This window comes from Cottoperca gobio, chromosome 11 (assembly GCF_900634415.1).
Source record: "Cottoperca gobio chromosome 11, fCotGob3.1, whole genome shotgun sequence".
Lineage (NCBI taxonomy): Eukaryota > Metazoa > Chordata > Actinopteri > Perciformes > Bovichtidae > Cottoperca > Cottoperca gobio.
The window spans coordinates 4149240-4165805 of NC_041365.1; the positions used below are offsets into that span (position 1 = coordinate 4149240).

General features: G+C 41.7%; 3 protein-coding genes across 4 annotated transcripts; 1 reads left to right on the top strand and 2 right to left on the bottom strand.

Annotated features, from left to right (window-relative positions):
• The first annotated feature begins 70 nt into the window (after positions 1–70).
• LOC115016073 (peptidyl-prolyl cis-trans isomerase FKBP14-like) lies at positions 71–3096 on the top strand. Its single transcript, XM_029443735.1, has 4 exons — positions 71–399; positions 1023–1174; positions 1973–2100; positions 2329–3096. The coding sequence occupies exons 1-4, from the start codon at positions 206–208 to the stop codon at positions 2485–2487; spliced, it is 633 nt and encodes a 210-aa protein (XP_029299595.1). The 5' UTR covers positions 71–205; the 3' UTR covers positions 2488–3096.
• wipf3 (WAS/WASL interacting protein family member 3) lies at positions 3083–10734 on the bottom strand. Of its 2 annotated transcripts, none has more exons than XM_029443734.1 (8): positions 10445–10734; positions 8281–8375; positions 7175–7307; positions 6275–6427; positions 5186–5884; positions 4799–4936; positions 4221–4322; positions 3083–4136 (listed from the first exon to the last, which is right to left on the bottom strand). In XM_029443734.1, the coding sequence occupies exons 2-8, from the start codon at positions 8356–8358 to the stop codon at positions 4096–4098; spliced, it is 1344 nt and encodes a 447-aa protein (XP_029299594.1). In that variant the 5' UTR covers positions 8359–8375; positions 10445–10734; the 3' UTR covers positions 3083–4095. The 2 variants fall into 2 exon arrangements, with proteins under 2 accessions (XP_029299594.1, XP_029299593.1); XM_029443733.1 differs by having other exon boundaries at positions 4221–4325; positions 10445–10733.
• A 1924-nt stretch (positions 10735–12658) lies between these two features.
• Positions 12659–13936, bottom strand: LOC115016102 (proline-rich protein 15-like). The gene is made up of 2 exons (XM_029443770.1): positions 13869–13936; positions 12659–13032 (listed from the first exon to the last, which is right to left on the bottom strand). Exon 2 carries the CDS (start codon positions 13010–13012, stop codon positions 12659–12661), a length of 354 nt encoding a protein of 117 aa, XP_029299630.1. The 5' UTR covers positions 13013–13032; positions 13869–13936.
• Positions 13937–16566: the final 2630 nt, after the last annotated feature.

The following is a 16566-nucleotide window of genomic DNA, read 5'->3' on the forward strand; positions in this document are numbered from 1 at the left end:
GTGAGAGGGAGCGTCTGTGGGCGTTTTTTATAGGAAATGCAACCAATCAGAAAAAGACTTCCTGCAACAACATGTATGATGAAACGTCACTGCCACGTCGAGGACCAACTGCACGCGCGTCCCTGCTGGTTCACGAAACTTCTTTCAAACACTTTTAGTTATCTGTTTAACGTGCTGTCTCTTCAGCAGCTGGGAGTGTGGCAGCATGCTGCTGGCCGTGCTGAGCTGCCTCTGCTCCTCCCTGCTGGTGTCTGTCCGCGGGGGGAAGCTGCCTGAAGCCGAGGTGGAGATAGATGTTCTGCACAGACCTTTCCTCTGTCGCCGAAAATCAAAGTACGGAGACCTCCTGCTGGTGCATCAGGAGGTCTACTTTGAGAATGGGACGATGGTTTACACCAGGTATGCTTCATGACTGACCCCATGGTCTTACTGTCTCTTTCTCCTAGTTTGAGTTTCAAGTAAGAAGTAGTTGCTAAAAGTTACGGAATTTACTTTCTTACGACGTTTAGTGGAAGGCATGTTCTGTATTAATTATTCTTCAATTTAATAGATATCTCATACGAGTTTGACATTTGTTGTTAAAATGTAACTAGTCCACCAAGTGCACGCGCGGTCAATCTCATTGGTGACGCCTCCATCTGTTAGGGTCACGTGATAAAACATTTTAAAGTGTAAGAGCGAAATCACAAGAATATTCTCTCTGAAATATTCATAACTGAAACTTCTGCCACCAACCCATTAGGAGGTGAGGGGAAGTTTGTGTGTGGTGTTTAAAGAATTAAAACAGAAAAGAGATGAGATTTAATCTTAAAGTGGCAGAATGACATGAGGTCAGAGGTCAAACGGGCTTCAAACTTTCAACCAGAGAGCAGCAAAACATTATTAATTAAAACATTAAAATGAGTTAGCCCAGTAACAAAGGGATGTTAACTCTGTTTCCGTAATTGTAACCTGTTATTGTCTCTTAAGGGAGACCCTCTCACAGTCCACTCTCCCCTCCTCTGTCTGTGTTTGTCCACCAGTCGAACCGATGGTGACAAGCATGCAATGTGGTTTACACTGGGCATCAGAGAAGTGATCAAAGGCTGGGATAAAGGCCTGCAAGACATGTGCTCCGGAGAGCAGAGGAAACTCGTCGTACCTCCAGCCCTGGCCTATGGGAAGGACGGGAAAGGTGCTGTAGCTTTGCCCATATGTATGCACACTTCACTGCAAGCTGCTATGCAGATACATGGGACTGTCTTCACAAAAGTGCTTGAGGTTTTGTGTAATATTATCCTGTATCATTATTTTTGCATGTATATTATACTTGCCTGTGTTGTTTTGAATGGCTCTCTAGGACTCCCACACTGAATGAAGGTTTCATTCAGCGATAATAGTCCACTTTTTCTCAACATGGAGCATGTGAACAATGCTATGCTTTGTCATGGTAAGCACACACACCAACCCTAACCAGTAACATCCATCTCTTCTGTGCATGACTAACTTTTGCCATGAAAACAACCTGAATAATATTGCCACCTAAGTTTGTGTCTCATTAACACAATTTAACTCAGAATGTGTTGCTGTACAGAAAAATATTAGGGCCTTATATTAGGCATAAGGGGAATTAAATTATAGTATTAGTGCCAGAATAAGAAAAGATCAATCGGAGGACTTTTTGTTTTTGCATTTTGAGAATAAAGTCTAAATATCAAGGATAAACGTCAAACTTATAAAAAATAAATAAATCATTAGCGCATGTATTTAAAGTTCGACTGGACGTTTCAACTTCAACAAAAATTTCAATTTCACCGAAATGCAAGTTAAAGAAACATCTTCCCCCTCATTGTTTCCCCTTATGCCTGGCCCCAATACTCTTCACTCACAAGGGGTACCAAACGAATAGATTTTCCTAATACTGAAGCACGCTCTGTGGGTGATGCAGTCTCAGTTTTAGCTGACCTCTTGCTCTGTGGTGTTGTCTGGTCAGGTAAGATCCCACCTGAAAGCACACTGACCTTCGTCGTCTCGCTGCTTGACATCAAAAACGGACCGAGGTCACACGAGTCCTTCCAGGAGATGGACCTCAACGATGACTGGAGGCTCTCCAAGCAAGAGGTAAACACAACCACTGACTTAAAGTAGATGAATTAGTCTTCGCCTCCTATGATACACACATTTACCAACCATTTTGGCTTATGACCTTTTATAGAGCTAAGCACTTATACCTGTCCACAACCACAGGAGCAGTTTGTTCCTCACAGTACACAAGCTTTATTTTAATTTGTTCTCTGCTTCACTAACCGCCCTGCTCTCGCTCTCGCTCTCTCTCTCTCTCTCTACCAGGTGAAAGTGTATCTGAGGAAAGAGTTTGAGCGTCACGGCTACCCTCCCAACGACACTCTGCATGAGAACATGATGGAGGACATCTTCGCCAAAGAGGATGCGAACAAAGACGGCTTCATATCCTCCAGAGAGTTTACTTACAAACACGACGAACTTTAAAGTCGTTCGCACTCGCCCGGTGTCTTCCAGCTCTCGATGATGTGGTGGAAATGTGAACTTTTGATATTTTGTTTCAGTTAAATGGGTGTTTTTAATTAATAGGCCGTAAGTGATCATCTTCCACGGCAGTCTTGACGACTTGACATGAAAAGCAGGTGTAACCGAGAACATGTCCGCTCGGTTACATTGTCTTTCCGTGCTCCCGGTAAACCAGTTTACGCAACACTCGGGCGCTGGCACGAAGCAGCCATCGTTGTTGTTATGAGAGACACCTGTTTGACGTGTATAAACAGCTGTGGGAAAGGTGCACTGCAGTATCAACGCTGAAAGGATATACTGTTGAACTTCTTCAACATACTTCGAAATCTCATTCTTACACATTGAAATTAAAAAATTAATAATTCTCTGTACAATCCAAGGATTTCAGATATTACAAACACACACGTCTGAAACCACTAAATGTTCCCACAGTGCACACGTGAATCTAGACTTTCTCGTTTCTATGAGCTTCTTTAATACAAACGCGTCAAGACTAAACTCAAGAGGCAGATTTTAATGTTCTATTTTACAACCAATGTGATCAATAAAAGTAAACTTTTTAAAACAAAATATTGTGGTTTATTTGGTGGTCACACCTTGTAAGACTTTACACATTGAACCAGCAGGTGGCACTGTCTTCACAGGTGTTAGTGTCGGTTAATACAGGGAGAAAGAAAACCCTACACCTCATTCATTATCTATTCATAACAGTGTAACTTAAAATAGATGCATTCACATAATTATACAATTCTCTTCTACACTTTTTAAAGGATGCATTTGTTACTTATGATAAACACAAGGGAGAGAACTGTACACGATGTACACAGATTTATGAACTAGCACGTTGAAGTTGTCACCTGCTCCTGCACCTCACATTGAGTTTAAGTCTCCTGCTTGAATTCCAAAAACGATGACATCTTGAGAGGATTGTTCTGCTCAAACACTTTTGTAAATGTGTACAGAGAATATTGTTTGGAGCATGTCGTCAAACATTTAAATACAAGCCCTTAGATGCCTCTTCTTGTGCACTAGTTGTTGCTGTCGCGCAGTTTGTGTGTATATATATATAAAAGAGCTTTACTATCCGTGTGTTAAAGAAGGTTTACAAGTGCTACTGTATAAAGGGACAAATCCTCACATGCAATCAAATATTATAATCTGATTGTAGATACTTAAATGCTTTCAGAACATGTAAAGAGTCACTGCTAAATGCAGCTGCTGGAAGACACTGTCTCTGGAGCGTGTGTGCAGAGTCTGTATGTAACTTATGAGGAGAGTGTGAGTAGGGAGAGCCCTCCTCCTCACACATTCAAAACATTCCACACTGGAAAAGGTCAGAGGTCACATAGTCAGAATAAGGCGGGACCCTGTTTGACACTTACATATATACACACACACACACACACACACACACACACACACACACACACACACACACACAATAAACACAAACACACACACACAGCCTGCAACCAAATAAGTCCATGACAGTTATGTTATTGTCATGAGGAGGAGGAGGATAACTGCCTGATATGTGTGTGGGGGTGAAGATCAGGGCGCGGCCTTCACTCATCTGAGGTGTGTCCTGATCCCAGGTGGTTTGGGGTTCACTGTAAACGAGAGGAAAGAGGAAGACACCTCAATACATGATATTGAAGTCATGAGTAAAGTTGAGGAATAATGAGGGGTGCTACCTCTGTTTTCTTTGCTGGGGTAAATCCGAGGGAAAGGCTTGAATTCATCGGGAGGGGGGAAGTCCTCTACGGAGTGGAACTGGAACTTGGATTCAAAATCATCTGCTAGTTGTAGATAAACAGTAAAGATGCAATTAAAGGCTGACTTTGTGTGCTCCTTATCAAATACAAGGTTTTTTAAATTGAGAATAAATAAAAATTCACCCAAAGAAATCATGCTCCTATCATAATTAATAATGAATAATTAAATCAGACAGAAATGCCCACAAAAGGAAAGTAGAAATAAAAACAGTAAAAATATATATTCCACAAGCTGTGAGGTAAGAAAACAAAAATATTCAAACTTTAAATGTATGTTTGTACTGTCTACTGCTTAGTGCGTGTTAAAGGTCGTCTTAGCCGGGTAGGAAATGAGTTAATTGGTTTAAAAAAACATAATAACTATTTGAATTAATTAAATTAAATAAGTAAAACGTAATAAAATTAAATGTAGCTTCCACTCTTCCACTAAAGGCTCTTCATTTATTCTAACATGTCAGATAAATAATGTCAGAAATATAATTGTAAGCTACACTCACCCAGGCTGTGCAGGTGTCCATTCCTGAGACTTGATGGAGGCAGGGGGGGCGGCAGAGGAGGGGGAGGAATGCGGATGGACAGCTCGGTAGAGGGGGAACGTGCCGGGGGAGCTGGAGGAGGAGCCAGCCGACCCACACCTGTTCCCATGGGTGACAAAAGCAAAGGAGTCTCTGAGTAAAAAAGCATCGATTTGTAAAAAGGAACTAGTTACATAACACATACTTTGTTGGCTTTAATAACTAGCTGCAACAGCTGCCACCGTTTCCAACATATACTTGTCCCACAACTAACAGTTACTACAAATATTTAAACTGCTGTTGTTCTTCTCCCGAGAACATGTTAACATAATCATATGTTGAATGTACAATAACCATTTGTGTTATTACCTGCACTTCTGGGCACAGCAGGCGGCCGGCGGGTCGGAGCGTTGCAGGGGTACGAGGGAGGCAGAGAGCGCATGGCTGGGGAGGGCACTGCGGCCACTTTGGGTGGTGGAGGGGGGAGAGTGGATGGGCAGCTGGGGGTGTAAGAAGAGGGGAGAGGGGGGGGAGGAGGTGGGGGAGGAGGTCCCAGCGGGCTGTCCCGCAGGATGGGGAACCTAGAAGGTTCCGAGTGGACTGGGGATGGCGGGTAGAAGCACCCTGAGGAGCGATCCCCTGCAGAGGGAGGTTGGTAAGGTGGAGGAAGAGGAGGAGGAGTAGAGGGCTGGGAGATGGTGGTGTAGCAGTGCTGGATGGGGAGCCAGGTGGGCTTGGTGACCTGGGATGGAGGAGGAGGGGGAGGGCAGGAGGGGAGAGGCGGATGCTTGTTGGCGGGTCGGTCCTGGAAGGCTTGGGGTGGGGGAGGCGGGGGAGGAGCAGAGGGAGGGGCGGGTGGAGGCGGGTGGGGAGAGGAAGTGTGGAAAGAAGGTGGCCGCTTGCAGCTGTGAGAGGGGGAGGAAGGAGCAGAGGATGAGGGAGCGAGAGGACGGTGGATGGAGCTTCGGAGCTCCGCCGTCCACTGAGGCTCAGGGATGCTGCTCGTGTCTGCTGGCGGGGGTGGGTTCCACAGGGGCTTCACGGAGGCTGAGGAGCTCGATCGGGACACTTTAACACACACACACACACACACACACACACACACACACACAGGAGAGAGGAGTCATTTGCATGGTCAATATTAAGGCTGCAAATATTGATTATTTTTATTATCGATACATTTTCTGATTATTTTCCAGATTAATCGTTTGTTCTATAAAATGTCAGAAGATAATGAAATATTTCTCATATATCCCAGTTTCTCAAAGTCCTCTAAATGTCTAGTTTTAGGTATTTAGATATTGTGTTTAATAAGATTTAAAATAGCCTTTAATGCCATGATTAATTGACTATCAAAATAAATTCTGTCAATCGACTAATTGGTGTGTCAACTAATCATTGCAGTTAGTCAATGTATACAATAATATATAGATTTAATCAGGACATTTTTGCACCAACCTGGGGTCTTGCCTGCTTGTCCTACAGGCCTGAGAGTGGGGAACCCTCCAGCAAAGAGCCCACCCAGAGAGGGTCCCGTGGGTGTCAGGCCTCCTGATGAGCCCTGTGAAGCACCAACACTGCTGGATACATCTCCAGGGCTAGCCTTAGGCTCTGGGGAACAACACATGTGCACACACATACATTACAAATAATTAATGTCAATGGCATCAGTGTCCATTTGTTTTTTTTTGTAATCGTCATTAATAAATTAGTTTATCATATATGTCATTTTTGATGTGCTCAGCAGGTTTTTATAGTTGTGGGAATTGTGTCATTAAAATATTATGTAACATTCATATTTCAACTGTCCAGCATGTTCTCATATGTAAAGAGATTATTTCGTTGACTCTCTTCATTTTATTTAGGGAGGTTGTGTATTTGTTCCTGTCAATGAGATGGTTGTCTGGTTGCATAGCTGTTAATCAGAATAGCATCTAAACGTTTAGAGAAATGTGTCTTGCAACCAGACAAAACATATAGTCGAATGCACAGACATCAAAATACTCTGTATAGAACATAATCACAATACATAAACATTTTCATGAACCTATTGTGTTTGCCACTGTAGTAGTTTCCTATTCTGCCCGCATCCTTATCTGCTGTAGGGCATTCCTTCCTGAAGAGTCCACTTGGTGTGTGTGTGTGTATGTGTCTATGCTCAAATATAGTTCAAACTGAAACAACTACCCTCTTATTTCTTTCCCAAACTCTATGTTTTACCCTTATACATCCCACTGTGGCATCTTAGCACGTAAACACACTCCATTATTAAACCTCCCTCCTTCTAAGCTTCACTGTGAGAGCGACTTGAGTCTGTGTCTGTGTACAGTAGGAGCATGGTGAGGATGTTGCTCTTACTATCAACGTCGGGGGAACTGCGGTCGTTGACTTGTGTGACTTTCTTGAGTCTGGCTCCGTTCTGGATGTCGGCCAGCAGAGCATTCCTTCCACCTGCTCCACCAGACTGGAGCTTAGGAGGCTCCAGCGGACACTGTCACACCGAGACAAAAGGCAGCTTTTTATGTAACATTGACATTAAGGGTCCACTTCAGGACACTAAGTATAGTAAAGATAATTAATAATTTATGGCATTTATAAAGAATAAAACGTTGAACATTGGCTCCAACGGTGCTTTTCTGTTTTATATTATTGTAAATTGAATATCTTTGGGTTTTGGCGTTGCTATCAGACAACGACACTCAATTTCTTCCTTCGTTTTTACTGTTTTCTGATATATTATTAACAATGAATCCAAAAACCTCAACACATAATCAGCAAACTTCATCATTTCACCCTGTTAGACATGTCATTATTAGCCTATTCATTCTCGAGTTATGGCCAAAAACATGTGTTGTGAGGTCACAGTGACCCTTGACCTTTGACCCCCAAATTCTAATCAGCTCATCCTTGAATTCAAGTGGACGCTTTTGCCAAATTGGAAGAAATCCCCTCATGGCGTTTACTGAGATTACACGTTCTCGAGAATGACTCTGACTGACAGGCAACATGAAAACATAAAATAGGAAGAAGATGCAGTAAAAGCTTTCAGCAAAGGGTTAAACGAGGAAGAAGAAGAACACATTACAAGTGAGGGAAGAAGAACAGAAACAGGAAGGGAGAAGAAAGTTTTTAGTTATGTTGAGAAATTGTCAGAGAGACGAGAAGCGCCGTGACTTCAGTTTAATGATGTGTCTCTGCAGTGTGGCCTTGTTTGCTGGCAGCGGCGACTCGTCTAACATGAGGACACTGAGCGCCTGCCGCGGAAACATAACACTCTTCTGCTACTGCGAGTCTGCCGTCTGCCCCCCTGTATGTGTGTGTGTGTGTGTGTGTGTGTGTGTGTGTGTGTGTGTGTGTGTGTGTGTGTGTGTGTGTGTGTGTGTTACCTCAATCAATAATGCAAATAGCTTACAGGTGATGGTCAGTGAGAAGGACACGAGTGATTGCATGAGAGAGAGTCTTACCTGTGGCAGGGCAGTGCTGGGCGGCGGTGGTGGAGGGGGAGCCAGGGGAGGCGGAGGGGGAGGAGGGGGGACTGGCATGCTGAGGCCTCAGATACCTGCAGAGGACAACGCAGAAACAAAAATCATCCTATTCATGGAGAATGCAGTCACTGACCACCTTAGGACTTTGTGTCCGCCATGTCTGAAGCTACTACTGTGTAAAGGGGCACTCTCGGTGACCTCCTACCCTCTTCCCTGAACAGGAAGAGCTTTCACCAGCGTAGAGCGCAAAACAGGAAACAGCGAGCGCTCCATCCTCTCTAGAGAAATCTGACACATCCCCCCCTCCAAGTCCTCCTCTTCTTCCCACAATGCCCTGTGGCGGGACTTGGGAGAGGAACAATGGAGAGTGTTGTGTGAAAAGTAATGGACCCCTACCCTTCAGTCGCTCAGTGACCAAAGGCGCACACTTAGAGCAGTAAGTGAATGGAAAACACATTGAGGAAACTCCACAGGAAAAAGTTACAGCGTGCACACACATTGTTCTTTTTGTTACCGATTATTTTCCAGATCAACATGTAACAGGATGTCTTGAGGTTCAGTAATCAAAGTGATACGCATCAGTGGCCAAAAAGCAACTTTTCAGGAACAGCTGACGTCCGGCGTGCAACACAATATAGACACTAAATGTATTTAGTATTGTTGTGGATGTTTTTAAAGCACAAATATTAATTTAAGGATGATGTCACCGTCTTTCAATCTCCACGTGTTGTCAGCAACTCAGCTGGTAAATGAGCCACAAGCGACATCATAAATTGTTGACGAGCTGTCTTGCACTGGCTGTGAAAGACAGAAGACAGCCCGAGGTTTGTGCACATTCGATTCCTTGTGGAATTTGCACATGCTCCTCCTGAGCAATTTAATCAAACACAGAACAGAACCTGTTTTTGTTTAATCTCTATGCATGTGTCCCCCATGTCTTTGTCTATGTGTGTATGTCTGTGTGTATGTATGTGTGCAGCCTCCTGTCTATGCAACTGGCAGACTGTCCTCCGCTGCTATTTCTATCTCCATATCTGTGTCATGTGGCCTCTGTGACACTGCATGTCTTTAGAGAAGGCGAAGCTGGACTCTGGTTCGCCCGGCTCTACAGGGGAACAGTTGGTACACTAAGTGGAAATGCACCTCTCACACCAGCTGCTTTTTCTTTGACCTGGAGCATGTGTTGTAGGAGGTCTGATGACACACACAAAGGCAGCTGGAAGTGGCAGATACTGCAGCCTTAATAAGAGATTTCTACACTTTGTTTTATGTGATTGTTTTGCAAAAAGATTGAGACCATGGAGCCCCCGCTGAGGTTGTCCTCACTGACTGAGGATGACATAGTACTGAGTTGTGTGAATCAATTAAGAGGGTGTAGCTATAATAATCTGTGAGGGGTCACCGAGACCCCAGCTGTACATCGTGTTTAGCGTAAATACAATTGATTTTCATATGATCTATTGGTGTCAGTACTTTTTTATGCTGCACTACACAGAAATTCTAAATAAATAAATAGGATTTCCGTATTATTGGAGTTTAATAACAGTTTGTACGTAAGAGGTCAAACAGTAACAGAACCATAAGTAGGATTACATTCTGCACTTCTGTTTGTTTTTGGCTAACAACATCATTTATAGGCTATTTTCTATTCATGTATACCCCCATTTAACACTTGACATATTTTTGAAGAGGGTCTGTGGGACCCTAAACAATGAGAAAGTAAAGCCAATGTCTCCAAGACAAGTGTTAAAACAAACATTCATATATGTTTGCCTATTCTGTCTTTCTTAAACTTGCACACAAATGTATTTGTAACTTTTGTGGAACGAATTTAAAAGTGAAACCAAACGAACTAATTACTATATTATTACACAGCATTGTTTAACCTTTAAATCAGACGGTGGGGATACAAAATGCACCTCGAATAACTATCCCCTAAAAGTCTTGAAATGAAGAGGTAATTGATTCTCCATACCTTTGGATAGACAGTAATAAGACAAGTTGCTTACATTAACAGTTCATTATGGAGTCCTTGTCCTTCTCCGTTATATTTACATATTTCTTCAGGCAGTTTTGCAGGAAAAACAATAACCACCTGTCGCATACAAGTGTGCATTAATAATAGAAAGCAGCATTGTCGTACCTTCTCGGAATATCCGAAATCCACCTGTTTGCAGAGAAAGCTTCAGTGAGATGGACCACAGCACACTGACCTCATAGTGCGCTCCCCGCAGAGTTATTTATAGACGAATGAGACACCACTTGTCCGGGGTTTTGGGCTAAACCTTGAGGAAACGATGCCAAAAGTTCCAGAAACTTTTCATTTTACGTCACACTGTTGTCCACAGAGCAGACGCTGAAAACATGCGATAGTGATCGTGCACAATGGTCTCTTTCTGGCTCTGGCCGTGTGTTCCCTTGTCAGCGCGCTGCAGGAGGCGAACAGTGCAAGGCCACACCTCACCGCCCCGCACTCAACACGGGACCAATGGAGAGGCAGAGAGGCAAAGAGGCAGGACACTTGGCTCGGTGTCATCGTCTCAATTCATGCTGAAGTCGTCACGAAACTTTCCCTCATCTTGAATTACACCTGTGTGGAACTAAATAACCATTATGTAGGCATGAGAACTGGTGCAGCATGATAGGATGCACACGTGACTTTCGTGTGAAAACATATTACCAGATGGATTTGTTTTTTGTTAAATCTCGGTATATTTTAGTTCTATTCAACTCTATGTTTTGGCTGCGTGATTGCACATTTTCGCCCCCTTGTGTTGAAAGTACGACATTACAAGTCATCATTTTTTAAAAGGTGTGCGTTCAATAAGATCAAAGTGTCTGTTTCACTTAGAGGCACCTTAATTACCAAGATGATAATTACACGATATTAATGCATTACATCGGAAAATGAAAGGGATTTTATATAGCCACAAATGACGCATCAGTCATAATCCTGTTTGATAAATGCTACAGTCACACACTCACACACGCACCTCAAGAGGAATGCAGTGACACAGGCTCCCTTTAAACCTGGGTTTGACAGACACTGCAGACACTACATATAAATGGCACTAATCCCTTGTAATAGTCTATTTCAGACTATGTGATAATCATACATTAACCCCTCCTCGTCTCTTCCAGTCAAGTGATGATGCGGCACCAACACGACTGCCAAGGATCGACATGACTCCTGTGTACATCTTTTGCACATCTTTTGTGATTTTTTTGCAATCCTCAAACTGTAAAATTATTTTTCTTTTAAGCATTTTCTCAAGGAGAACAACACAAAGCTATATATAGGATAATGAAGCACACATGCACATATTACACGCAGTTATCAGATTTATTTCTCATATTTTGCCTTCATTTAAGTATTCACAGGTGGTCCAAGATACAGTGATCCTGCAACGCAAACTACATCTGGATCATACTTCCTTAGCCACATGACCATATCTCATTCAAATGGATATCAAGACATTAGCTTCTTACTTCATAGTCAGTAGTTTGTTATAGATCCATTATGTCATACAACATGCTGGATTTCATCCTTCATTTAACGTATTTAATGCATTTTACTGGCAACTTTTGTGCATCTGACTAAAAGCGGCTCCACAAACTGATTTAGTGCGTCACATATTATAATAATAATAATAATAATAATAATAATAATAATAATAATAATAATAATAATAAAAATCATTTTACACCTTCATAAATATCCTTCTAACCCTTTAGAATCAACATTTCTTTTGGAAAAAGAATTATACTTCATTATTAAACATATTATTTGTATTACAGCAATAATATAAACATCTTATAAACAATATTTTTCTTGAGCATATCACACATAGTCTTAAGTATTGACAGAAATTTGGATTTGAGGATTGTGATTTCTTAAAAAGGTTGTAGGTAATTTAATGTCCGTGACTGAAACAGGGACACTATGGGACATCAACTTCAAACTGGGCTTACAAGTGCTTACAGCAATTTGACTGTATCTATTCTTTTGGGCTTTGATTATTGGATATAGTTGGTGAAATGGTTGGATAACCATCATGAAGAACAAATATGATCCATTTCAAGTCACTTATCGTTGTTTCTGTGGCCTTTTAGCACAAGTCCATCAACAAAAATGTCCAAATTTCCAATATGCCATACACCAAATAACTTCATTCCTGCAGTACTGGGGTAAAAGTTGAATGCTCCTTGTCAACATGCAGGCTTCTTGGTATGCCTCAAGAGAAAGAAGAACTTGTAGACTCAAATCCCTCTCCTTTTCTTCAAGCATATTTCTATAAAGCAGTATTTGATCACTTCCTCACCATCACCGCATGTCCTCCCTCCCTGATGCCACATTCTATGTCTCTTTCTCCTGTATAGGAAGGCTCGAACGCACCCTCCGCTTCTCCTTAAATCGACCCGAGCGTGACACCTTCATGTTCCTGCGACACGTCTGCTCGTTAAAGACCGACTCCAGGCGGGAGTCGTCATAGGTGTCCTCGTTGACGAAGCTGGAGCTTTTGTTGGACTCTTGTTGAGACAGGGTCTGGTCGCCGGTGCTCTTGGAGTCTGCAGGGTCTTTTTGCCTCTCGGGCTGTTGTGCAAAAGGGTCAAAGTCGTGGTCAAGGGTGTGGGGTGCATTGGTGTCCTTGGGGCCTCCACTCTTCTTCTTTGGCAGGAATGCCTTCCACCATGGGGCCCTCTCTGTCATCTTTCACTGGAGGGAGGCAACTGATACAAGAAGCAAATACCATCAGTACTTTAGTACCTTCGCGTCGGTATTATTTTAAGTGCTGTAATTTGACGTGTGAGGTCATTTTATCGCCCATCAACATGCTCTGAACTGGCTTATGCTCATGCTCTCGGATCTCTAATAAAACATCGCTAAGTGCGATATATCAAAACTACAATAAATTCTATTGTATATATATATATACATATACATATAGTTTCTGTTGTGGTTTAGGCTAGTCCTATATGTATTTATTTTCTTTATAATTTCAGTTAAAACTGTTCATGCTCATTGTGCACTAAAGTTCTTAAAATGAGAAAATACTCTTTTCATTTGTCAAGGATTTAATTCACGCAGGAGTATCCAACAATAGGCTTTATCCTGTGGTTATTTCACATAGACTATTTATTTATTTAATTTCCAGAAAACATACTATATTGTGATATATATTGTTATCGAGATATGAAATAACCTATATCATGACAGAAGATTTGGGCCATATTGCTCAGCCCTACATCAAATTATTCACGTCTTTGGTTTCATATATTACTCCGACACATCATTGTCCTGATATTCATCATGCTCCAAATCTTCATCCCCACCCCCATAATCATCACAAATTATATGTTCTGTTTGAATGCCATCATTTGACCTCTTTGTTAACCACTTTCACCTGCTGAGAGGACTTGTCACTAACTAATCCTCACAAAAACCAGTGTAACCATGTTTACCTTCTCTGTTAAACTGGTTCAATGAATCGTAAGAACAGAATAACAACGCCAAGCCGTGATTCACAGGTGAACAATGCACAAAAAAAGCTCCCATGAACACTTACCTGAGCTACAGTAGTGCAGGGTAGTGTGTGGACACGAGCCGAAGCAAAGTGTTAATGTCACACTTTTGATTGTTCTGAGATATAAAAGCACAGGACAGGTTTGTGTCTTCTTCTTCTTCAGTGGTGGATCACAACTGTGTGACAAGTCCTTCAAGGGGTCACAGCTGTATCCATTTTTACACAAGAGCCACCTCAGAAAAGTTAAATTGTTCTCCTGTCAAATATCTCTACTCTTGAGAATGCTATTCTTGAGAATAGTACACATGAATTAACACATTTATAAGGAGCGGCTTTCTTCCACTGACCCAGAAGGTTTCCGCCTCCGAAACTCTCCTCTCGGAGCACCTGTCCTCACTCCTGAATGGTTGAACTCGCAGGTTGTGTCACGTGAGCTCCAGCTCAGGTGAACCCACTGCGGTGGTGGGCGGGGCCTGTGGTTGCTTGGCAACATACCCCATGGGAGCGAGCGCCTCTTCAGTGACAGATTAAAAAAAAAGAACCCTTTGTATCACCAGAACCCAACCCAAGCGAGGTAGCCAAATCATGTTCCAGCTGTGGACGCCCAGTAGGTCACAATGGCTTGTACGTTGTCACACAAAGGAATGGAATGGGATAGCGATGTGTATTCAATTAATGGTATTAATAGCCACCGACAGCAGGTAAGGCTACATGGTTTGAATGGGACCCTGTACTGACAGAGGGGGCGCGCGACAGGAAGAAGTCAGGAGTCTCCTGAAGTAGCATTACTGCACGAGACGTGCAGTTGTTGTTGTTGTTGTTGTAAACTCACGTTACATGAGCGGGAGCAGTTTGGCCTCGCGCCGGTTTCCAACACTTTTCCTTAAGGGGCCCCTTTTCCATCACAGAAACAGGCGACCCCTGACTAACGATAAGTAACATATCTTATGGATATTTCATATTATATTCAATGCATAACAATAACAGTACAGAACAACTGATACACTGTACAATTAACCCAAATAGTGAATGCAATAACTGCAGGACGTCATGTGGATGAATTTTAAACAGATTATTTCCTCTTATTATTTTTCTTCTCCCTGACGCTGGTCTATTGTTCTATTTGCTCTTTGGTTGTGTGAACTGCATACTTTTCTAAGGCAGGACAAGGAAGTTTAGCAGAGAGGGAAGACTCTGTGGATACAGCTCATGTTCAGGTGCCCTTATTTTATGTCCTTATCCTGTTAGATTAAAAAAAAAAAAGAATCTCAAATACTAATCCAAACTTTAGAAAATAACAATTTCATTTAGTTTTCTTCACATAAATGTATGAAATCCTATGAGATTTGCCAGGATGAGAAACTTTTAAACTTTAAATTAGCTATTATATACAGTCATATGCTAATAATAACTACTACTTAATAATACTTAATAAATGGTCATTATAATAATGACACTGGTTGAAAGAACTATACATAGATCAACCTGAACCGGCTTACAAATGTGAAATGATACTTTCACGTCAATATTAATAATTCAATAAAACTATATTTGATACTCTCATAGGGGCCATTATATGCAATGTTCTTATATGTAAGGACATTTAGGTGATAATATTGTACTTTTACTTAAGTTACATTTTCAACACATGATTTGTGCTTAGTAATGGAGTCCTTTTGTATTATTGTATTGACTTAAGTAAAGGATCTGAATATTTCTTCCACCACAAGTTCTAAATATATATTTGTCCACATGCTCTGCAGCTGTGGACAAAGCATGTGTCATGTTGAAGAGTGGATGATAGCTTATAATCGTTGCCTTAGTTATGACTTATCAACAATCACATGTTAACAATATACAGGACATACTGTATGTGCAAAAAGGTTTTGGCACTGATTTATAATTAGACCTTCATGTAGGGCATAGGAGATATTCGTGTTAAAATGCATCACAAATGGGATAATCTTTTATTCTGAAACTATTATCTCTATTCTGTAAAAGCCAAGTTTCACAGTGTCAGATTTAAAGGACATCTAGATGTGATGTTGTGCCAGAAGCTGTTTTTCTTGGTGTGCCTTTGGAATCCTGAATTGGGTTTCTGCGTGGGTCGGTGCCAACAGGAGAGATCCTGTCTGAGTCTCAGTATCGAAACAGAGAAAGACAGAAACAGAAAGAGGAGGGAGGAATCAGGGAATGCCTTTTTGTCTCGCTCCTCAAAGTTTAGAGTGAAAGTCGATGAAGTAATGTGTGCCGTTTCTCCTTCCGCAACTGGTGGCCTGCATACCTGGGGGAGTCCTTCTCCTCCCATCTCCCATCCTAGTCGAAACTCTGCAGAGTCATTTCTTCACCCCACCGCACATAGAAAGCTGTCCTACTTTATTCTACCTGCGCACACATACAGGTAAGCATCAATGCAATGAGCATTCAAATGCATACATATTTACACAAATTAATAGACGTTTTAGAGAATGCAGATGACAGATTAACATTATAGGGCTGCAACTAATTATTCTATTCATTGTCAATTAATCTATTTTTTTTTTCTTCTGATTACTAGATTAATTGTTTGGTCTGTAAAGTGACTCAAAATAGTAAAATATGCCCATCAAAATGTCCTGGAGCCCAAGGTGATATGTTGAACCCAAATATATTATATATACAGAGTATAAATACTCAATTTATTATTTATTTTACTATTAAATAGTTGATTTATCAGGTCCAAAATAGGCTAAATCAGCCG

What these genes read in the sequence shown, in the direction of transcription:
- LOC115016073 (XM_029443735.1), top strand. Translation starts at nt 206, where the DNA reads ATGCTGCTGGCCGTGCTGAGCTGCCTCTGCTCCTCCCTGCTGGTGTCT. An exon ending in GGGACGATGGTTTACACCAG is followed by an intron (nt 400 to 1,022) that starts GTATGCTTCATG and finishes TTTGTCCACCAG; the next exon opens with TCGAACCGATGGTGACAAGC. An exon ending in GGAGGCTCTCCAAGCAAGAG is followed by an intron (nt 2,101 to 2,328) that starts GTAAACACAACC and finishes TCTCTCTACCAG; the next exon opens with GTGAAAGTGTATCTGAGGAA.
- wipf3 (XM_029443733.1), bottom strand. Translation starts at nt 8,358, where the DNA reads ATGCCAGTCCCCCCTCCTCCCCCTCCGCCTCCCCTGGCTCCCCCTCCA. An exon ending in CAGTTCCCCCGACGTTGATA is followed by an intron (nt 6,428 to 7,174) that starts GTAAGAGCAACA and finishes GTTGTTCCCCAG; the next exon opens with AGCCTAAGGCTAGCCCTGGA. An exon ending in TGCTGTGCCCAGAAGTGCAG is followed by an intron (nt 4,937 to 5,185) that starts GTAATAACACAA and finishes CCATGGGAACAG; the next exon opens with GTGTGGGTCGGCTGGCTCCT.
- LOC115016102 (XM_029443770.1), bottom strand. Translation starts at nt 13,012, where the DNA reads ATGACAGAGAGGGCCCCATGGTGGAAGGCATTCCTGCCAAAGAAGAAG.